General features: G+C 37.6%; 1 protein-coding gene across 27 annotated transcripts in view; it reads left to right on the top strand.

The window, feature by feature from the left end:
• Window positions 1-21,583, top strand: part of svila (supervillin a) — a 59,403-nt gene that overhangs the window by 9,122 nt on the left and 28,698 nt on the right. For 8 of the 27 annotated variants that reach the window (XR_006252209.1, XR_006252210.1, XM_043253429.1 and 5 more), the window contains exons 1-7: window positions 9,965-10,130; window positions 13,690-13,750; window positions 14,263-14,348; window positions 17,117-17,177; window positions 17,760-17,908; window positions 18,123-18,786; window positions 19,484-19,567. Coding sequence is in view for 25 of the 27 variants with exons in the window: in XM_043253429.1 (XP_043109364.1) it covers window positions 10,076-10,130; window positions 13,690-13,750; window positions 14,263-14,348; window positions 17,117-17,177; window positions 17,760-17,908; window positions 18,123-18,786; window positions 19,484-19,567 (1,160 nt within the window). In the remaining 2 variants the exon portion in view is untranslated. Of the gene's footprint in view, window positions 1-1,456; window positions 1,482-4,075; window positions 4,221-9,963; window positions 10,131-13,689; window positions 13,751-14,262; window positions 14,349-17,116; window positions 17,178-17,759; window positions 17,909-18,122; window positions 18,787-19,483; window positions 19,568-21,583 lie in introns of those variants that run through there. The other 19 variants (XM_043253436.1, XM_043253441.1, XM_043253433.1 and 16 more) reach the window with 12 other exon arrangements.

Here is a 21,583-nt window from a genome sequence, read left to right on the forward strand (position 1 = left end):
GGTCAAATGCAATATGTTGACTTCAGTTTACCAGTGTCACACTAGAGTAGCTCAGAAGTATATAGAAAATAGGGCACTTTTCGAAATGTGTGCCTGGGAAGTGGGGCACTTTTTGCTACAGTTTTATTTGAGACCACTTTCTTTTCTTCCAGTAGTGCTTATCAAAAGATTAGGCATTATCTGTGAGCAATATATCTGTCAGACATAATGCAGTAATGGAGAGATAAGTCTCCGTGGTTTATTTGATGGATGCGGTGGTAGAGATAGAAAAAATGCTCGAGGAGAGGAATAGAAAGGGAATCGGAGGATACAAATGTCTTTTTCTCACATTCTCTTAGCCTTTAAAAAAAAAAGCATTCACACAGATACCCAGGGATGCTGCGTTCAGCTATGCTAGTCTGATTCTGCCCCCCACTGTCTAAAGTAATGTCAAGCAGTATTTTGCCTGTCTCATGCTAGTAGAAGAATCAGTTGTTAACATTTAAGCACAAAACGTTAATGTGCACTAATAGTGTGTGTGTGTGTGTGTACATTTTATATTTAAGCACAAATTACAATTTGTTTGACTGGCTCGTCATCAGGGCTAACTCAAGTCAGCTTTACCCAAATACAACAAATTAACAGCTGTGTTACAATGTTTTTTTTTTTCTCTCTGTATAGTATGTCTAGAGTATAATTATAGACATTCACCTTTTCAATTACGATTATTATATCATTTTAAATTAAACCGTTAAACCTCGCACGTTTGTTTATTTGTAAACGCTGATCTTTTTTTGTTCATGTTTTTGGCAAGAACTGATTTTCAGTTTGCTGCTGACACAGGAAGATACAGACGTCCTAATGAATAAAGAGGCTACACTCATCGTGTGTCTGGCCAGATGGACCAACTGGCGTTTGTCCATGTTATTTATACGAAATGTTTTCCTACCGTGACCCACTTGGTACCCTCATTAAAAGTTTTCCGTCGTTATTTATGATTCTATCAACACTGCGGCACTCTAATGAACCGTTATCTCCATTCATTTGAGTTCTTGATGAGTTGGCCAGCTTTTCGTCATCCTTTTGTGCCCAACGGTTTGGACCGTTGTAACTTTGGCAAGGTCTCACTGTCTGTATGTGGGTACTGTGCTTGTTTTTCTTCCTGCTGGCCTAAAACCCTCTTCCAGATTTACCCTCTTTGCACCTTACCGGTAATTAAGTGTTAACCTCTAACAAAAACACGCTGTGGTAGCAAAGCTTCTCCGGTGTGAAACCACATCATGGTTTTGGGTACGAGTCACATGCTTCTCAGTTCACTGGGCTGTCCCGTCCTTCTCAGACCGTCCCATTTGGCATGCCTGTCTCTACAGTGACTTCTTCTAAGTCTTTGCAGGATGGATTGTCTTTCTGTCAGTTGTACATGGTCTAAAGGGTCCTAGATTTCACGTCTGCTGTCCAGGTGCAAAAAAAAGGAATGCTAAAGGGAAAGAGCATGTTGAGAGGTAAAGTGCTTTGGCTCAATGTATAATATCTTTGTTTGTCTCATGCAGATATGTTGTTATGCAGATGAAGCTCCTCCTGAAATCCCTATCTTGGGCTGTTTATTGTTGTTTCTTTGGTCTATATTTTAGCTCTCACAATATGTTCATGGATATTCGCACTCTCTGCCTTTTTAGTATGGTTTCTTTGTTAAGCATGTCAGTGAGGATCAAGAAATATATTAAAGAGCCTCATCTGGTTTTGCCCATTTTAATGAGGCATATACAAGCATGTTTGTTCTAATTTTTCTCTCAGATAAAGCGTGTATGTGTGTAAAGAAGGTTGGGGAATTGTTCCCTCTCTCCTATAAATATGCATCCTCTGCCAAACTTGCTTTGCCTAATATTATAGTTCTATTTTTTTTTTTTTCTCAGTAACACAGAGAAACTTGATTCAGGGCTCAAGGTTGTTGCAACAATACATTAGTATTTTGCGTTGTTTGTCACTCTTGAGCCATAAAAGCAAAGCAGAATAATATTTTATAGCGCTGATGACTGACACACAAACTTACAAGGTGTCAATTACGCAGTGGTTTAGTGTTGGTGTTTGTTGCATTGCAGTAGTTTTTGCTCATTTTGTTATTTACTCAAATGATTATGAAAAACTGGACTCCACTGATGTTTTTTGGGGGTTTTTTTTCCAGTTGAATAGACATCATCGATTTAACTACTGTTTGATTCCACACACATAAATGCAAATATGTATTTACTTATCTAATGAAGACATTCTGTGTGCTTTTATATAGTTTAATGTGCTTTCTAAAAACTTTATTTAGATGGCCCTTATTGAGGGTGTCCCCAAAAGAAAGTTCTGCCCACAGACAATCCGACTTATAAAATGCTGGATAAATTCCCAGGCTGTTGACTAATTCAGCCCAAAGTTAACTTTCCTCAAAGGTTACCGACGAACTGTTTATTTGACATAATTGCGTAAGTGCATCATGAGCACGATAGGGAAATGGAAAGGAAGACATTTGTGTGCGTGAGGGTTTGAGAAGGGGCACTAGGTGGAGCTCTGATCTCTTTCAGGAGCTCAGCACAGGTGAGGATCTTAGCTTGTTTCACTGTTTCTCTTTGTGTCGTGTGACGCGTCTATCTGTCAAACGCTCACTCTCACGGAATGCAGTAATCTTCAACAGCCGTGATCTGTTTTATGTCACCCTGACACCTAGACTCTGTCCTGCACACTGTCATCGTGTTATCTCCAGAGATCCCCCTCTTGGTTTAGTGGACGTAACACATTGGGTTTAGAGAGGTTTTTTTTCAGCAGCAGCAGTAATGCAATTAGTCAGCCAATATTTTGCCTCTGTGAAATTGCTTTCACTTTTAGATTTCCCTTTAACATATTTTGTTGACTTTAACATTGTAACATTTGCTCCTACATATCTGCTAACTCTCATTAGAGTATTAGTGGAGTATTCGTAGACTGGTAGGTTTAGGGTTAGGATAAGTTGACTTTTTTTTTTTTTTTTTTTTTTTTTTTTTTTTTTTTTTTTTTTTATTCCTAAGGTGTCCATAGAGTTTATTATTTTTACAATAATATATGGAATTTGCTAGGTATCTTTCACATTGTCCCACAGAAACATTAAAATAGTGTAGATTGGTGTACAATGTGTCATAATAATAATTTATTCTATTTAGTGTCTTTTTCTTATATTTGGGACATCCAAGTTATTTGACACATTTGATTAGTTACTTTCTGTGAGACTTTTATAAAGATGTAATTCAGGTACTAACTCAGTTACCATTTGTGGGAAGTACCTATAATAACTATTAAATTACTTTTTTATTGTTAACTAGTTACTTTTTTAAGGAACATCCCCAACACTGGTAAGTGCTGCTGAAAATTTTGCTTTGCCACCACCTTAATAAATTTCATTTTTATATCAAACGGCTATTTTAAATGATATTTGTAATAAAACAAATACTGACGTGGTAAGCATAAAAACGCATTAAAAAAACATTCAAATATTGCCATCACAAACAAAATAGACACATTTGCAATTTTTTTTTTTTTTTTTTTTTTTTTTTTTCTTAACTACACGTATGCTGAAATTTCTATTCACTTCAATTACAATTTTTATATTGATAGTACAACTTCATATAATTGAATATAAGTGATCTCTGGCGTTATTTTCATCTAGACTCCTTATAAAACCTTGTACCCCTGCAATGTTTCATCCCGTTTTTATTTCTGTGATCTACATTCACGCTTTAGCTCACAAACACATCACATCAGTGTGTCAAACTTCACTTTGTCCTTGTGCTTTCATGTCGCGGGATCACATATCCACTACTCTCTTCCCAGCCAGTCTGTAAGGCCTGCTATGGCATGACTGTGGTGGGAAAGCACCGTGCTATATTTGAAAACCTATGATGTCTGTCTTCACATGAAGCTTTAGCTGCTGCACAGTACTCCTGTGGAAGGGTTTGATTGACAGTAAAGGAGAGCGTGTGTGTGTGTGTGTGTGTGTGTGTGTGTGTGTGTGTGTGTGTGTGTGTGTGCCAGTAACACACAGCCTTCTGCTGTGCTCCCCTCTTCCTGTTGCTTGTTCGCTCTCTGACTTTCTCCAGAGCCGATCTCTTTGGATGAGCAGCGAATGCATCTGTATTACTTTATTTAACCCTTACATGATTTGAAATGCAGTGAACGTAGTCCACTTTCCCCAGTGAGGCACATCTGATACGAGCATTACTGCTACAGTAAGTTATTTGGACACATTTTGTCTTTTTTTTTTTTTTTTCGCTCTCATTCCGTTATTTACTTTTTAAAAAGTATTTTTATTTATTTTTTGAAGTATGAGAATTATGAAAACATAATTTTAATAAGTTGTGTGTCCTCTGTAGTCTGTGATTTTAGTCTGCGTTTGTTAAATGAACCCAGAATCCCAGTATATCTGGTTTCTTACTGTAAGTAAAGTGGGTCAGTATCAATGACTGAGAGGTCAGAGAGACTGTGCAGTTTCCATTAAGACTGAGTGATCTTTGATATGAGACAGACATGGAAAGACCGTGACAGAAAGTGCTTATATAGACTGCTGAACTAAGTGGTATTGAGTCCTAAAGGACGTTTGTTACATCCCATTTCTCAAACTCCCTCGTTTTAGGCAAATCATGCATTTTAAATGATCTGCTTGGAGTCTCCGTGAATGCTTTTTAACATTTTATGTGTTAATAAGTATTTGTCGTACTTTCTTTTGCTTGTTCCACTGCGTGTAGCCTAGACGATCTCATCTCATCTGATTATAGCATAATAAATTGTTTGCAAACCAGCCTGTTTAGATATCTAGGATTTGCCCTTTGCTACCTGTGATATTGCTGTTCAGTTCGGATCGTTGGTAGAAAGAATAAAAATAGTGTCTGAAGGAGTGGCTAAAGGAATGCATGCATTTATAAATGTCCCTTTTTTCGTTTTTGTTAACTAATGACATTTGTATGGAGCCCCAAACATGACATGCAAACAAAAAAATATTTATTGTAGCCACAAGTTTAAAATTAGCTTGCCGCGTCTATTCATTTATTATTTAATTATTTAAATGCAATAATTAATAATTACATCTAACCGATTAAATATTTAAATGCAAATGTGCAGAGCTCTATACATTTTTAACAGAAAAGTGTGTTACGAAGTATTCTGTAAAAGCTGACTTGAATGTTTTCTAGATCATTAGACGTGCCTTAAAAGCCCTTTTCATTAAGATGCTTTTTGTGTATAAAAAACCAAACTAAAACAACATCATTAAAGTCATTGATCTTAGGTTTTATACACGGCTATAGTGTTTTCCGAGCACTTTCTGTTGCCGAGTTGTTCATCCTTTAATGGTGTGTGTGGGCAGTAAGCCTAAATAACGAAGCCTCATGCTCAACAGCTGACCCCACCTGCTCTCTCTCCATCACTTTGACCAAAATAGACCCCCACAAATGGCAGAGACGCATTACAAACAATATTTTCTATACAACATGAGGTCAGAAGAGGAAATTAGGCTTTAATGACTGTATCCATATGCAGTCAGATGTGATTAGGACGCGAAAACACGTTCTGTACCGCTGGATAAGCTTTTAAGCTATGTAAATATTTTAACTCCATTTCCACACCGCAATATCATTTTCCATTGGATGAGTATTTGTGTCTGTAGTCCTTAATAGTATGACAGGCTTACGTGTTTGCTGTAAATTAACTAGCCCAATGCTAAATATACTCGCTCCAGCTTTAGCTAAGCTTAACTGGCTAACAATGACTTATTATCTGGCTTAAGGATGATTTTCTGTGCTTTCTGTCACTGCATAATAAAATTCATATGCGTCACGACGGGGTGTTTAGCTCAGAGCGTTTCTGAAATTTGTCAAGCCTAGTGATATCAAAGACTAAAAACATCTGAACACTTTTTTGTATTCAAAAGAGATTGAACGCGTTGAATGGAACACAACACAGGACTCTTAAGACGCTTTTGAAAAAGTTTAACTGTTTTTAAGTTGACACAGCTTCTTAAAGACAGAAGACTTTTTTTTTTTTTTTTTTTTTACTCTGCATTTATTTGGTCAAAATAAAGAAAACGCGTTTAATATAGTGAAAATACTACAATTTGAAGTAAATGTTTTTTATTTGAATATTTTAAAATGCTGAATGCATTAAAATGCAGTCACGTGATCCTTCAGAAATTATATGCAGATTTATTGATACGATGATTTATTGATTTTCTTGTTCAAAACGGTTGTGCTATGACATTTGTGGAAAAATCATAATGCTTTTTTTTTTTTTTTTTTTTTTTTTAGGGTTTCTTAAAAAACAGGTCAGAATGGCTTTTATTTGAACAATTCACTTCTTCATTGTCACTTTTGGTCAATTTAATATGTCTTTGCTGAACAAAAGTATTGATATAAATAATCTTAGTGTTCAAACTTTTGAACAGCAGTGCCCTTATAGCAACAATCAAAACTACTCTTCGTGATACAGTATGCACATACTGGCACTTGTTTATATGCTCTGTAAGATGGCTTTGAAAACCATGGCTGAATCTGTTAGCTTTCTTTAGAAGGTGTCATTGGTGCCCTAGATACTCAGTGGGGGTTATGCACTGGACACACAGACACACACACACACACACACACGCACACACACAAAGTCCTATTGCTTTCAACATAAAGGTACAGTCACATCATTGACACAGCCAAGCCATTCAGACAAGGGAAAGAAAAAAAGCGGTGACCTAGAGTCAGCCACTCAGAAAACACATTCCCTTTTTAGGACAGAGGTAGGTGTGTGTGGTAATTTTAGGTAAATGTGATGTGGAATGAGTGGACAGTTTTCTGACCTTGTCCTGCTGCATACTACTTGCCCAAATCAGGTGACCAATGAGTAATTGAAAACATTCCATGTTTGTTTACCAGTCACCTGTCAATGTCTTGAATCTGATCATTTATCAAGCACTGTAATCATATGCAGGTTAAATGGAGAAGAATGCAGCTATGGTCATCAGTTCATTCTTCTGCTACAGTCAGGTTTCCTTCTGCTACGTCAGTTAAGGGTAAAGGGTGAAGCATCGATTCACTGATGCAGCCTGATTCCATTTGCAGGAATCTTAAAAGTGGCAAAGTTTCCAGCCTTTAATCAGTTTACATTTATTTTTCTAGATGTTCATTTAGTTTAGCATCATTTCTTTTTGAGGGGTATTACAGTAACCTGAAATAGCATCTGCAAAATTAGCTACACTGGATCTGTAGAATATGCAGCATCTATGTATATGATAATAGAGAATATTTCAGACTTGGTTGGTTTTATTTAGCTGTAACCAGAAGTCAGAATAGCTTAAACTGCTTGCCAGGTAGTGCTGTTCTGGCATGGGACCTTCTGAAAGTTGATATGTGGGAAAATCAGGACCATTTTGAGGACATGCTGAACATGAGTTATAGTATATTAACTTTAAAACAGCCCAGAAACGCAGATAGATTTCTTCTAATCATATTTGATCTATCCAGATATAATGAATTACATTTTGTTTTATTTTTTATTTCTGTTTTCATTGTTATAATCTGTTCATTTGCTTTTTGCCGTTTGACTGTACTGTTTGATAGATGCTAAAATTCAACAAACCAAAGTGCTGCCAAGTCTCTTTGCTTAGATTTATGGATTTTATTGGTACACAGGAAACAATTCTTATGCTAATGTGATTTTATTTTTTTTTTTAACTCTGCATTTACACTTAGACCCACTGCATGGCCTTTTGGCTTAATTTGTCTCATAATTTCTCTTTATTTCTGTTTGCTTGAAATTATTGTCACCATTTACAACTCTAATCTTTATTTACTACTGTGGCGTGCAGATGGTGCTAATCCAAGCCCAACAGTTTGAGCTGTAAATACTGAGCACATGTGCATAACACCGTGTCATTAGATGGTGTGTTTTGGATCAAGGGATGATGTCATATTTGTGCTATCCGTCATCTGAGAAAGCGAACCAGTCTCAGAGGAACGAGTAGATTGCATTATTTGTAATGACAAGGCAGCGCACATGTCACGGGGTGATGTCATCCCTTTTCAGCCTTTAGTTAGACTCTGGTGGAGACTCAAGTGCTGATTATTTTAGATATTAGTCCAGTCTCTGGAATGTCTTTGATTTATTCTAATCATGGTGTGTGATGAAGGCCGATCTCTGTGATTGTGTCAAGAACAACAGCTGGTTTCTCAGTCCACTCGAGACACTCATTAACACATTCTTGATTTTTGATGGGTCTCAGTCCCTGGCCATCCTTAAAGGCGTTTTTTTTTTTTTTTTTTTTTTTTTGTATGAGTATGATAAGTATTGCAGTGGAAACATTGCAGTCAGGATAATGGGCCAGAAATAGTGGAGGGCAAATGCCATTCTGCATGTACACGAATGCTTTAATGGCCCGCCTGCTTGGATGCACACTGAGGTTAAGTTCTTTCTACTGCGGTCTACTCTTTCTATATTACTTACTGACCTGATTCTTATTGTCCAGTGTCTTGTTAGCTTCATGCTGCCTCCCTCAGTCTTTTTTTTTTTTTTTTTTTTTTTTTTTTGTATCCCAGAGACCGTTTTTTTTTTTTTTTTTACCTTTTTCCTTTATGATGTTATTTATTAGGCCCGTATTTATTATACATTCTCACAGCATCAGAATGTGGTTCTCCGTCCTGGTTTAGAGGGCTAAATATGGCTATTTCCATAAAGTTAACATTAGATGAATTGTAAGTCTTTCATGTGTTAGGGATGTTGACGTCTTGGATTGTTTGCTATTATCATTATATTATTATTATATATCATTATATCATTATTTTTTTATTTTTATACTAAGATTTAGTTCGCTTGTGTAAACTGATATAACAGGAAATGTTAGAAAAGCATGAAGGTCCATGCTTAACCCCACCCCTTACAATAACTGTAGGTAGGGTGTAAGGACATTGTGCCAAATTTTATATAAATAGTTTCAAATAAATAGTGTTGTTTTGATCTCTTTTTTTCTCTTTACACTTTTCATCTTTTCCTCCATTCCTCAGCAGTCAGTGTCTTCCTCACAGATGGGTGACTTTATTACACGAGAATTTCTGAGTTTGGCCGCTCGTTTGGATACTTTATCCCATCTGAACCCCGGAGCTAACAGGTGCGCTTGCTCAGAGAGCCGTTCTTTTGAAACTCATCGTTATTCCTGAGAAGGAACTCAAGCAAGGAAGTTTGTTTTTTCCTACACCACAGGGAGCAGGATAGTAAAAATGAAAAACCTAAACCTATTTAACACACAGCATCCTCTATTGATATTGGAAAGACGGATTAGGAAAGACCTGATGAGTCTATAAATCTAATAATTTTTTACTACACACTTCGTCAATTATTTTGTCCCTCCTTTGTGCACTTAACACAACAATATGACTTGGCAGTTACGCTCCCCGTGGCAGAGATCTTGCTTTTCCACTCTTTCTTTCTCTCAGTACCACACATATGTCATTGCTCAGAGATGAGTGGAATTTCTAGTTCCTTTGAGACGCTTATCTTCTCTTACTTTCTCACCCTTTCAGCTGTCCTAAAAGCAAAATACACATACACTGTATGCAGCTGCTAGTGCCATTGTTGTCTTCTCTCTCTCTCTTTCACTCCTTTCTATACATGCATACATTTCTCTCTCTCTCTCCCTTCATCCCCCAGCCTCACTTTTGTTAATCTGATTAGCATTGACTAGCATTAGCACCTAGTTACCTTGCTAGCATTGAGCAGTAGCCATGCAGATAGCAAAAGGCTCTCCGTCAGCATAGTGTTTGAGAGATACAGCGCTCTCTCGCTCTCTCTCTCTCTGTCTCTCTCCACCTCTCTCACTCTCTGTCTCTCGCTCTCTCTCTCTCTCTCTCTCCACCTCCCTTCTCTGGCTGTCCCAGGACTGCTGCAGCTAACTCTGCATCACCTTGCAGTTCAGACACTGCTGCCTTTCTGCAGTCCTCTCTCACTCTCTCCTATTTTCCTCCTCTCTTTGGTCCTTCACAACCCCCTCCCTTTTTTCTAATCACTTTCTTTTCTTATCTGTCGTCCACTCCTTATTTAATTTTTTACCAATATGTACCGGAACCCTTGGATCTCCAACTACATCAACCATGTCAAGTTGTGCCAAGGTGAGTAAATGGCAGTTACGGTGGGATGGGACAAGACAGGCCCATCAAATGCTACTTGGGTTTAAATGGTACCAGAGCCTCCAAGGACCGGAGTATTCAGGACAAGGAAACTCGCTGACTCAAAATGAAGAGAACTGAGGCATTGTGAAGCAGAATAAGTGTTCTTTGCATTTCGTGGTTTAGATGCACATGCTTTAAATAGTTTAAATTCTGCAGATGTGTCTGTTAGTCAGTTTAAGAAAGTTCAACTGTTGCCTTTTAATGGTTTTGTTTTGGTCCGTGCATTTGCGCAACAGCACATGCTTTTCCATTTATCCTGTGTGTTTTTAGTTAAGTGGTGCATTTGCACGTTCATAGCAGGTGTTTATGTCTTTTAGACGTTTTGTACATCCAGATGAATATAATTTATAAATCTCATTCCGATGTTTTTGTTTTCAATCATAGTGGAAGTATTCTGTAATAATCAGTGTTTAGTCTGCTTTAAATGTAAATGGGTTAATACGGGGAGTAAATGTTTGAATGGGTTTTAGAGATTCCCGTCACCTAATTCGCCCTTTCCTGGAGTGCAGACACCAGCTGTCTCATTTAAGACTCTTAAGATCTACCTCTCTGTCTGTGAATCTGTAAATGACAGTTTTACACTCGTTTGAAGGCATTCAATGTTTGGAGTTGAACTAGTATTAAAACATAGCTTTAAACATCATGATATAGCGTAAGTGTCGCCCTACCTATGTGTGATGGCACACTTCCTGGGGCACACTTGACTAATCCTATCCCTCTTGAAGACTAATCCTTTATTAGATGCGACAAGTCCTACAATAGCACCTGACTACCACGTTTTGGCCTTGTGCTTTCCAGTTAAGCAGTTTTTTTTTTGTTTAATGGCTGGCATGTTCTATGCATGACTTGCATAGTTTTATCACTTTAAATAAATAGTTGTACATTTGTCAGTACTTGCTTTTTTTAACTGTACTGAATGTTATAATGAAATGTTCAGATTTATTATTTATTAGATATTTATTAGTTAATTACAGTTATGGGTTTAGTAAGTTTTGAAAGTGTACTTTTCAGTATGGATGAACTCAACTGATCAAAGGCATTTGTTTGAAATTAAAATCTTGTTTTTGCTGTTTACTGTACATATTTTTGTTTAATACTTTGTTCATTAAAGAATCTATTTTCACAAGTACTTTAAAGAAAATAAATAAAATAAAAAAATCAGCACCAAATCAGCATATTAGAGTGATTTTTGAAGGAATATTTGACACTGAAGACTAAAGTAATGGGTACTGAAAATTCAGCTTTGCCATCAAAAATCTAATTTTCAAATGTTATTTTAATTGTAATATAATTTTATTTTAATAGTTTCTTTGATCAAACAAGCCCAGTCTTGGTGAGCACAAGTGCTATATTTCGCAAACATTAAAAAATTGACTTTAAAATGTTTACTTGTTGAAATGTGATCGATTTTAAACCTTTCTACAATAATTCTTCATTTAATTTTCAGTTATTTTAAACAGCGCCTCAGAGCATTGGCTTTATGATCTTGTCATATGACCAAACAGGCTGTGACTTGCTTCAGCTGTATCTCCTCCGACTAATGCCAGATATCAGTGACCGAACCCTACAGTCATGCAACTTTTATCAGTCACCGGATTATTTGGTACTGACTGCGTTGGAAAACAGGTGTGTGATATGCTGGAACATAAAATTAACCTCAACAAGTTTCAGAGCCGTGCAATCAGCTTCTATATGATGCCGCTTGTAGATCGGGGAAGCGTTCCGGTGTGTCACAAGCTTGTGGAATAACATGCGTGCCATTTAAAGTGCTGTAAAAGTCGCACTTGACTGTGTCTGATTAGCATCTGTACTTAAGCGGGCGCAGAGCCAAGGTGTTGTGGATTTCCAAGCGTGTCTGTTAGCAGCGGGTGCTCTCAACGAGACGTGCAGTGCGCATAATTAGTGCTTAGGATTATTTTAGCGATCAGTCCAGTTTATCTGCATTACGAACTGTCAGTTTGCATGATGGGTTTGTGTTGTCGTTCCTGCTTCTGGGAAACATTGTCATTAACTTTTAATTTACCCTGTAGTGTTAATTTAGTGAGGACATCGGAAAATGAGTCAATGCTTTGTTTTTAACACTGCCATCATTAATCACTCGGTTTGCTTGAACGGCGATGGCTTTGTAGTTGAATTATCCCAGAATGCAACAATAACCCATCGCAGCATATGGCACAGGAAGATGTCCTCAGCACAGGGTACCAGAACAGAGGAGCTTCTGTCATTTTGCTTTCAATTCTCTATTCTTTGAAGCTAAAAAAACATCTTGTATCAGGCACAGCAGCACAAATCCCCTTTATTTTGCCTCCACCCAGTTTCTAAGCGTATTATTTCTCTTTCTTTCCAAAACTTTCTCCACCCCCCCTCCTTCAGTTGATGTTGCCTTGTCCGTTGGACCTGTGACTCTGAAGTGAGAGGAGATTTTTAGGCAGTGAGGAATGTTTTTCGCAGATACTCATCCCAGCTGTGAAAACTCACTCCGTACCAAAACACAGGCCATCAGTTGGCTATCTCATCGACTTTCTCTTCTCAAACGGTTTTTATAGATTTACAGAGAAGGAAGGAGGTAATGACATCTAACCACAGTCCTTGTTGCAGATTCAAAAATGTCATATTTAAATATTTTAATGTCAAAAAGGGGGTTTGGTCTGTGTGGGTGAATGTGTGGTCAGGCTATTGATCTGTGGGGAAAGTGGAAACACATGTTCTTCTCTTCCAATCCCTTGGTGAGTCTCAGATGTCAGATCTTCATGCGCTTATTCATAGAATTGATGCCAAGCCTGGATAACAACACTAGTCATTTAATTAGTGAATGTCAACAAAAAAACTGTTAAATGAATCCTGTCAGAATGTAATTTTTGTCGTTGGTTGTCACCCAGTATTGATGATTGCATTTTTATTTATATTTCTCCTCATTTTCAAACATTTCCAGGCAAATTACTGTGAACGTTTAACCTAGTAGGAGCAACCATATAAACATTTTGTATTTATTTATTAAGTTATTTATTATTAAGCAACAATAGTATTAATAATTAGTAATAACAGTATTAAAATATATTTTTATTGCATTTATAGTTTTGTCCGTTTATTTGCGCCAACAATATAAATGATATAAAATCAACTATTTAGTTTTGTGCATTCATTATCACTGCTTTGCTGTTTATGTCTTGCTGAAATGGTGCACTCAGGAGATATGTTTTATAAAAGAAACATGTATTCGTGTTATGTGGTCACTTTGACTAACGAAACTGTCGAGAAAGCATCTTGCACAAGGGCCTATAGGCAGTTTACTCTTTGCATACAAATGTACCTATGAGTGTATGCAGAAATAATTCTATTCAACTGTGGACACAGCACCATGTTGACATCCATGAAATGGATACTATTGTTTTTGTTCCTGCCCTTCGCATGGGGCCTTTAAAACATCTTTCACTGATCACTCCTGTCACCAGCAGGAGTATTTGTAGTCTGAAGGCTATGCTCTCTTTTGTGTGCACAGGCTTCACAGGAGAAACGTCTCCTAAAGTTGGCAATACCAAACTACAACGGCGAGCTCTTAGGTAAGATCCTTATTTTTTTATATAACTTGGGTTTTGATTTCTTTCATGAGCTCAGTGGAAAAGATCCACACCAACAGAAATTCAGTCTTTTTAAATTGTCTTGTATAAGGCTTGAACAAGTTTAATAGGACCGCATCGTGTACCTCCAGATGCAGTCATGCTTTGGGATGTGTTTGTTTTTAATGGAATGCATTATATTTAGTCTCCCAACTAATTATTTTTGTTCTGCATGGTGCTATGCCGTTATTTGCTGTTGGGAAGATATTTCTTAACCTTATTACCCTTGTTACTAATAAAAACACTTTTTCCAGTTGTGGAAAATAACATATTTTTATGTGAAGATATTGTATTTCACATTTTTTGGATGGAACAGTGTGATTTCTGCCAAGCTTCATATCCCTTTTCAGGTGCTGCTTCAACAAAAGCAGGCAATTCTGAGGCCTCTTGTTTCTGTTATAAACATTATATGCAAAATATATTGAAATTTCAAGCCGGTTTCTCTTTCTGTCCAGCTTCCAGAAAGAGTTCTTGTTTGAAGAGAAAGACGAGGGAACTAACAAAGAATTACATGTCAGTCCGCTTGGAAGCACACCCAAGGGTAAGTACAATATACACCTTGAACACTTCAGCTGCGTTTTATTTATTTTTTTATCATGGCTATTATGTTCTTCCTGCTATAGTCGCATAACACATTATGTACTCGCATTAGACAACAACAGTCTGCTAAAATGGCAAGTAACAAACTATAAATGCCAGTGCTAGTTTATTAGACTGTATGCTCTTTCAATTAGCATTATCTTGATGGCTTGTGGACACATGGAGGTCCTGGGGTTTGGGGGATGGGACTCCGATGACCTATATTTGGTCTGCTGGGGGCCACCTGTTATTGGGCAAGTTCTCTGGCTTACTGGCCCTGAAAAATGTAACAGTTGTGCGAAGAGAGTGCTAGGATACTTTGCAAAAGTGTTTGTGCCGTAAGCCAGTCCAGAAAATGGGTGAACATGATTTTGTGGAGCTCTTGCAGGAGCAGCCTGCTTCTGGTAAGCTCCAAAAGACATTCTTGCTTTTTAAATCGTATTGTGTCTTTTAGGTTTTACAAATGCTGCCAGTTATACTTCTTTTAACAAAGAGTGTGACTCAAAGCGTATTTTGAATTAAACTTAAAAAATCTAAATTGATTTGTAAATGCATGTTCCTGGTCTTACTGTGAACAATTTATTGTGCTTGCAGTTGTCCATTGACGTCACACAGGCTATTCGTTATTTATTTTATAGCCATAGAGCAGTTTAGAAATTTTGTTTTAGTAAACTCGCATTTGGTTTGGCTCCATTCTAGGTCATAACACCCACTTTTCACCTACAGTTAATTCCCGATGGATCAAATCAGCATTGTTTTCCTTTTCTTTTTTGTGTGTGTGTGTGTATGTGTGTGTTTTGCAAATTTGCAGGTCACAGTAGGTGTTCTCCTTTCAAAAAACAAAACAAATGTCAGTGAGCCAGTTTTCTTGGCTAAAAACGTATGTTTTAGTTATTTTATGTCCCCCCTACATTTTGCTGGCATGAAGCTCTTATAGTTGTCTAATGCTGGCTTGTTAGAATCAGGTCTGTCTAATGTCAGATTCAGTCTGTGTACTTTTGCGTCCTTTCAATTGTCTTTTTATATCCAGAATTGAAATGTGGAAATTGCGGTTTCTTCTTTAATGGTACAAATTTTCCTCATTCAAAATTGATTTAATCAAAAATCATAAAAATATAAGTTTGTTTTTTTTTAATGTGTGTGAATGCTAAGTTTAATCTTTGTGTTTCTATGCAGACGCTAGAAACTTCTCGCGCTACTGACATACTACTTAAAGTATTTTATTGCGTTCTGCTCAATTTATTCCCTTCATTTTCTTTACTTGTTCTTAAAAAGGCCTTAAAAAGTCTGTTACTTGACTACATGCAACAGAAAGAGAAATCCTGCCCTGTGGGAATGAACCTGGCCTGTGTCTTCATTGCATCGCTCGGATCTTTGCTTTGAATCCCAGAGAGACCAGGCTGAGGAAGCATTGTTAGAAACAAGTGTGCCGTGTGTACACATTAGTCTCCTCTCAATCACTTCTCAGTCTCCTGGTGACTGGACACAGTCTAGTGTCATATTTCCATGGCTACAGCTGAAACAACATTCACAGAGGATGCACCTATGATTGGCTAACTTTTGTGGAAAGCCAGTCAGCCATGCTTCTAGCTAATGTCAGACGACTGTAAGCAGCTTTTGTTTTAGATAACACACTGGACTTTTGTCTCCTGGACTATTATTGGAAATGTGTCACTGTAGCGGCATGGCAGTATACTTAGTGACACTGGATGCAGTACTATATTAGGATCATTTCTTTTATTTGAAAAACAAATCTAAGGGATGGGGTTGGGTTTTTTATGCTTACCACTTATTCTTGGATCTTACTGTAGGAAAATGTTAATGTTTGTTAAAGAGCTCTCAGAATGTAATAATTTTACATGCCTGTGGGGGTTAGTGTAATGCATCGAATCTAAACTGTTGTTTATCATGCAGTATATAGTAAGCACTACTTGTGTTTCTCTGCTTAGTTGTTTAAAGTGTTAGTTCACCCCAAAATGAAAGTTATGTCATTATTTACTCACCCCCATGTCGTTCCAAACGGGTAAGATCTTTGTTTATCTTTATAAATTAAGATATTTTTGATGAAATCAGAGAGCCATCTGATCCTTAGACAGCAATAGACAGCAACACAACTAAAATGATCCAGGTCCAGAAACGTTCAAACAGCTCATGTGACTTCAGTTTTGCGGCACTACAACTTTTTAGTTTTTTTGCTTAAAGAACACAAAAGTAACCAAAAATTACGTTCATGCACATGCTTTCCTCCCGAACGTGAACGAGGCTGATTACTCTAACATACATTAAATGAAATAAAGTGATACCCTCCAAAATGGCGGAAGACATAACTCAGGGGAGAAGAATGGCAAAGTGGAACTACTAAACTGTTATTTTTGTTTTCTTTCTGCTAAAAAAAAGTATTCTTGTAGACACTACTGTCACATCCTTTTTTCCAGTGTATTTACTACATTTCTGGATCTGGTCAGATAGCTCTCAGATTTCATCATAAATATTTGTTATAAATATTTGTGCACTTTATAAAGATTTGTGTTCCGAAAATGAACAAAGGTCTTAAGGGTTTGGAATGACATGACAGTGAGTAAATAATGACATTATTTTCATTTTGGGGTGAATTAACCTTTTAACTCTATAACAACATTTTGATAGATTGACTTATGTTTACTTATCTTTTAAGGTCCATTCTCACTTTGCTTTTCTTTTTTTTTCTTTCTTTTTTTTTTTTTTTTGTAGTCTCAGAATTAAGGAAACGTTTTGAGAGCATAAGCTCAAGCCAGAGTTGGGACATGAACAGGTGAGAACTTAAATCATTCTCAAAGCATGCACAGCCAGAGTTCAGTTAATGCAGGTGTTCGGCAACAATAACAAAGTCACAAAATTGTCAGCAGACTTTAATTTCCCTTTCACCACATGTTTTCAAGCTCTTCCCCAGAATTAAAGTAGCATATGTCTCCCTCCAAAAATACCACAACAACTGAATAATGTGTAATAAATGCATGCACTCAGTATTTATAAAAAAAAATCTAACAATCTTTTTAAAGGGTCTTGTATAAGTATAGCAATAATATAAAATATATGGAATACTAAATAATACACTTTTTTTTTATCATCAATTTTTTTGTTATAGTTTTATTTTCAGGTCAAATTCTCGCTATTAACAAACCATTAAGTACTTTTGCCACAAATGATTAGGCATGTTTGGATGGTCATGTAGATTAAATGCTTTATAAGTTCTAATAAATAGCCAATATGTTAATAACAGGCATGCCAATAAGCAATTACTTTGTACTAATTACAATTAGTGAGAATTAGTCCCTACACTAAAGTGTTTAATAATTGTACTTTTAATATGCCCTTATACCACTCCTGTTTATAGGAAAGAGCGAAGTGCAAGACGCCTGGAGGGAATCGATAGTGACGTTCTCCAAAATCTCCCAGGCTGTGGCGGTCTAGTTACCAATCGACTGCTAGAGGAGGACACTCCGAGATATACTCGTGCAGCAGACACCTGTGATCCCTGTACAGGTAAGAAATGTGCTTTAATATTTTTATACCTTGAATCATCCACTCACCTATTACACGAATGACAAAATAGGCTAATGTGCATTAAATTATATGGTTGTCTATTATATTGTGTATCAGTACAGCAATGATTTATTTATTATTATTTTTTTAATTTTTTTGTTGATTAGATTCAGTATGGACTATGATTTATCCATCTTTATTTCTCCCGTTGTAGTTTCTCTTCAGCACTATGGCAAAAATGACCCAAACTTCCCAAATCCGCACAGTACAGAGGTTCAGTCTAGAACCCACACGGTCCAACCGGAGACTGTCTACAGCACTGGCTCCACTCATATGGGAGAGCTGGACTCTAAGGCTGAGAGGATTGCACGCTACAAGGCAGAACGGCGCCGTCAGCTAGCAGAGCGCTACGGCATCTCTCTGGATCAGGAGACCGAGACCGACTATGCGGCTCGCTACCCCAAAACAACCAGAGAGCCCGACGGCTCGGACCGACAACATAGGTCAAAGGCAGAAGGTGGAGATGGAGTGGAGCATAGTGCTTACACCCCCAGCTATCATGCAGACAGGTCCAGCTCACACATTCACAGCGATCCAGAGTACATCTCAGAGCGTGAGAGGTTGATGAATCTCGAGAACCAGAGGAGGGCACATGAGCGGGATAGATTACATGGAGGTGGAGGGGTTGCCCCTGACCCATCTGCATATATGGATGTGTCTGGGTCTGCCAGGGTCCCGGGGAAGGAACCTGGGGCGATGGGGGTTCCCAGCTCACCTAATGCAGGTCAAAGGACCATGATGCCATCTCCAAAACAGGGAGCATCTCCTGGTGATCTGTTTATTGAGCAGCAGGCTCACAACATCCTCCAAAGACACGGGTGAGTCTTTTCAGCACGATATGTTTCTTTTTTTATCTTACAGTCATCTAGTAGTATCTTTATATATCAGTGACTTATTTTCCTTTCTCGGAAAGAATGTTGGCTGGTATTCCCCTGAATCTGTCTTTCACAGGTATTTTCCCCCAAAAGCAAGCCGACAATTTGCAGGATTTGGCTTGCATAATGTTAGGAGTGTTTTAACAGCTCCCTAAAGATGGGTGGGCTCTGTTCGGTATGACACATTATCCATTAGCATTGACCTTTACTGTCCTTTGGCATTCATTTCTTTATGGCATGGGTCAGTGCTCCGTGTGACGCATTGGAATTAAAGTGCGTGCCAAATTAAGCAACAAAAGATTCCAGCAGAATTAAAATTCCCAACATCAAGCCAAGCCAAAAAAAATTACAAATGATTATGATAAAGAATGATATTCAGGAAATACCCAGAGCACATTTATAATGTCAGTATAAAGTTTGATTGGTTAGTTAATATGAACAAATGAGGACTTGGCCTTTAAAACCCTGTTCTCAGCAGGCCGAGCTCATTTTTCTTTCTACTACTTTCTTCTTAGGAGCGTATTTTTTTTTCTTAAGTTTTCCTACACTTAAGAAAGGGGGTTGTTTTTCCCCTCTCTCTAAGCATAAACCCTAAACTGTTGAGTGGTTCACTTTCTTGGCCGTTTCTTAACTAATTTAGCTCCTGTAGCCAGTCAACAAACCAGTGGTCACTTCAGACTGACTCAGAAGGAGACACCCTCTCTCCAATCAACTGGCCCTCCAGGTACCATACATTTTGGGGGATTTATGGGTGTGTTTGACACCCTTCACTTAACAGTGGTCCCACCTAACCTCATGGCTCTATCTCAAACCATCTCTAGTCCTGTCTTATAAATGTCCTTGCTGGTATGTGAGGTAAGAATGACTGACAGGAGTGTTTTCTAGTGGACTGTAGTCTGGTTGTTCACAGACTGTAGTCTGGTTGTACACAGTGTAAGTACACATTGGTACGTAGTAACATAGTACCTGTCATAAATAAATGACACTAAAGCTACCAGTAGGTGGCAGAAAATCCCTGTCTTAATGCGTTTTTCACTGATTCATTCATTTTAATATTTTGTTCAATATAGCTGATTGATTTAGAAACAAAGCAAGTGACATGAATGTATCATTGACTGATGATTTGTTCAAAAACAGATTTATTCAGGAATAAAACACCACAGAGTTGTACCCAAGTAAATATAATAAACAAAAACACCATACAGGGATATTATCTTAACTTGAATTGCTAGGGCGTTCCAACTGCATTCTGATGGGCTTCCTCATGCGGTCAATGATTTTGGACGTGTATCTATTTCTTTTTTGCAAACTTAATGACATATTGAATATGTCAGCTCGCATATCGTTAAAACAACATTTGCAATATTACTGCAGATGATAAATTTAGAACACCCCTACTAGGGACCACTCTTAGCCTGGGTTACTGGAACACAAAGCTGTGATTTGTTTCTTACTTCAGCAATCATTGTAGCATCCTGTTTTTTTTTGTTTTTTGTTTTTTTTTGTATCTGTCTCTTTGCATCCAGCAAGGCAGGGGGCTCAGGGTGTGGTTTTGAGTTGGGCCTATCATTTCAGTAACAAAGTGGCCATCTTCGCACACATTTCTACCACCCATCCCATCCACGCTGTTAATGGTTGCCGTGGGTTTGAATTTGGTCATTCAGCATTCAGACCTCTCATTGCAGTTTACCCTTAACTCTTGCTAATATACTTCAGGCACAGTCAAGTGTGTGTGTGTGTGTTATTGCCATGGTATTGTATTTCAGTACCTGGCTGAATTGAATGTGACGTGTAAGTCTGTGGTATTGTGGTGGAAGAGAAAATTGTTGAGCTGTGAGTCACCAAACCCGACAAGAATGTAAATGCAGATAATTTGGCCTGCATTAGTTCAATATGCCAAATGGAGAGTGTGATAACTTGATTAGTCATGCAAAACTCCAGAGCCAAGTTTGCTGGGAATCATTTCACACGCAAATTGTGTTCCCATTTTTTTTTTTCCCCCCCATGTTCTTTCATCCTCACTTTTTTAATTTTTTAGGTTCTGTGGACTTATTTCTCCTTTGCCAATCCTTGTTACTTAGTGTTTACTGACTTTAACAAACCCATTTTAGATAGAAAATATGTGTAAAGAGAAATGGAGAAAGACAATAATCACAGCCTTCAAAATATTTTCTTTTGTTTATAATGATCAAGTCTGAGATGTAGATCATTTTTATTCAACTGCCATGGATTTGCATTTAAAGTCGAAATTACATTTATTTGATTATTTAAATACATGATCTAATAAACCTCTGCGTTTAGCCTATATTTGCCTTTTCTTTTCTTTTTTTATTCCTTTCGTGAACCATATGTGTTGGTTACATTTTGTAAGAGAGATTTTTCTAATTTAGCCTTGAAAATACAGTCTGCTCAAGGGAGGTTAAAAACAGTTCACATGACTCAACAATTACAGAGTGCACTGCATGGTTTCACTTAAACAGGGGTCCAGAGGAGCTCAACGGAGTGCATGGTACCATATGTGAAACTCAAGTGTGAGTGTATAGATGGCAGCCGTCAAGCTCGGGTCAGAAGAAACCGCTTTTATCAGCTAGAGGAGTGTGGGATAGAACTCATAAAAGGGTGATGTGTAGAGGATAGTTGAATTGTTTGCTTCTGTTTTTAACAGCATTATGGCTCTGAGCTGATGGAAAATCAAGCGTTATTGTAGGTGAACAGGTGGAGATGAAGAGAAAGACCCACA

This window comes from Puntigrus tetrazona, chromosome 12 (assembly GCF_018831695.1).
Source record: "Puntigrus tetrazona isolate hp1 chromosome 12, ASM1883169v1, whole genome shotgun sequence".
NCBI classification, from domain to species: domain Eukaryota; kingdom Metazoa; phylum Chordata; class Actinopteri; order Cypriniformes; family Cyprinidae; genus Puntigrus; species Puntigrus tetrazona.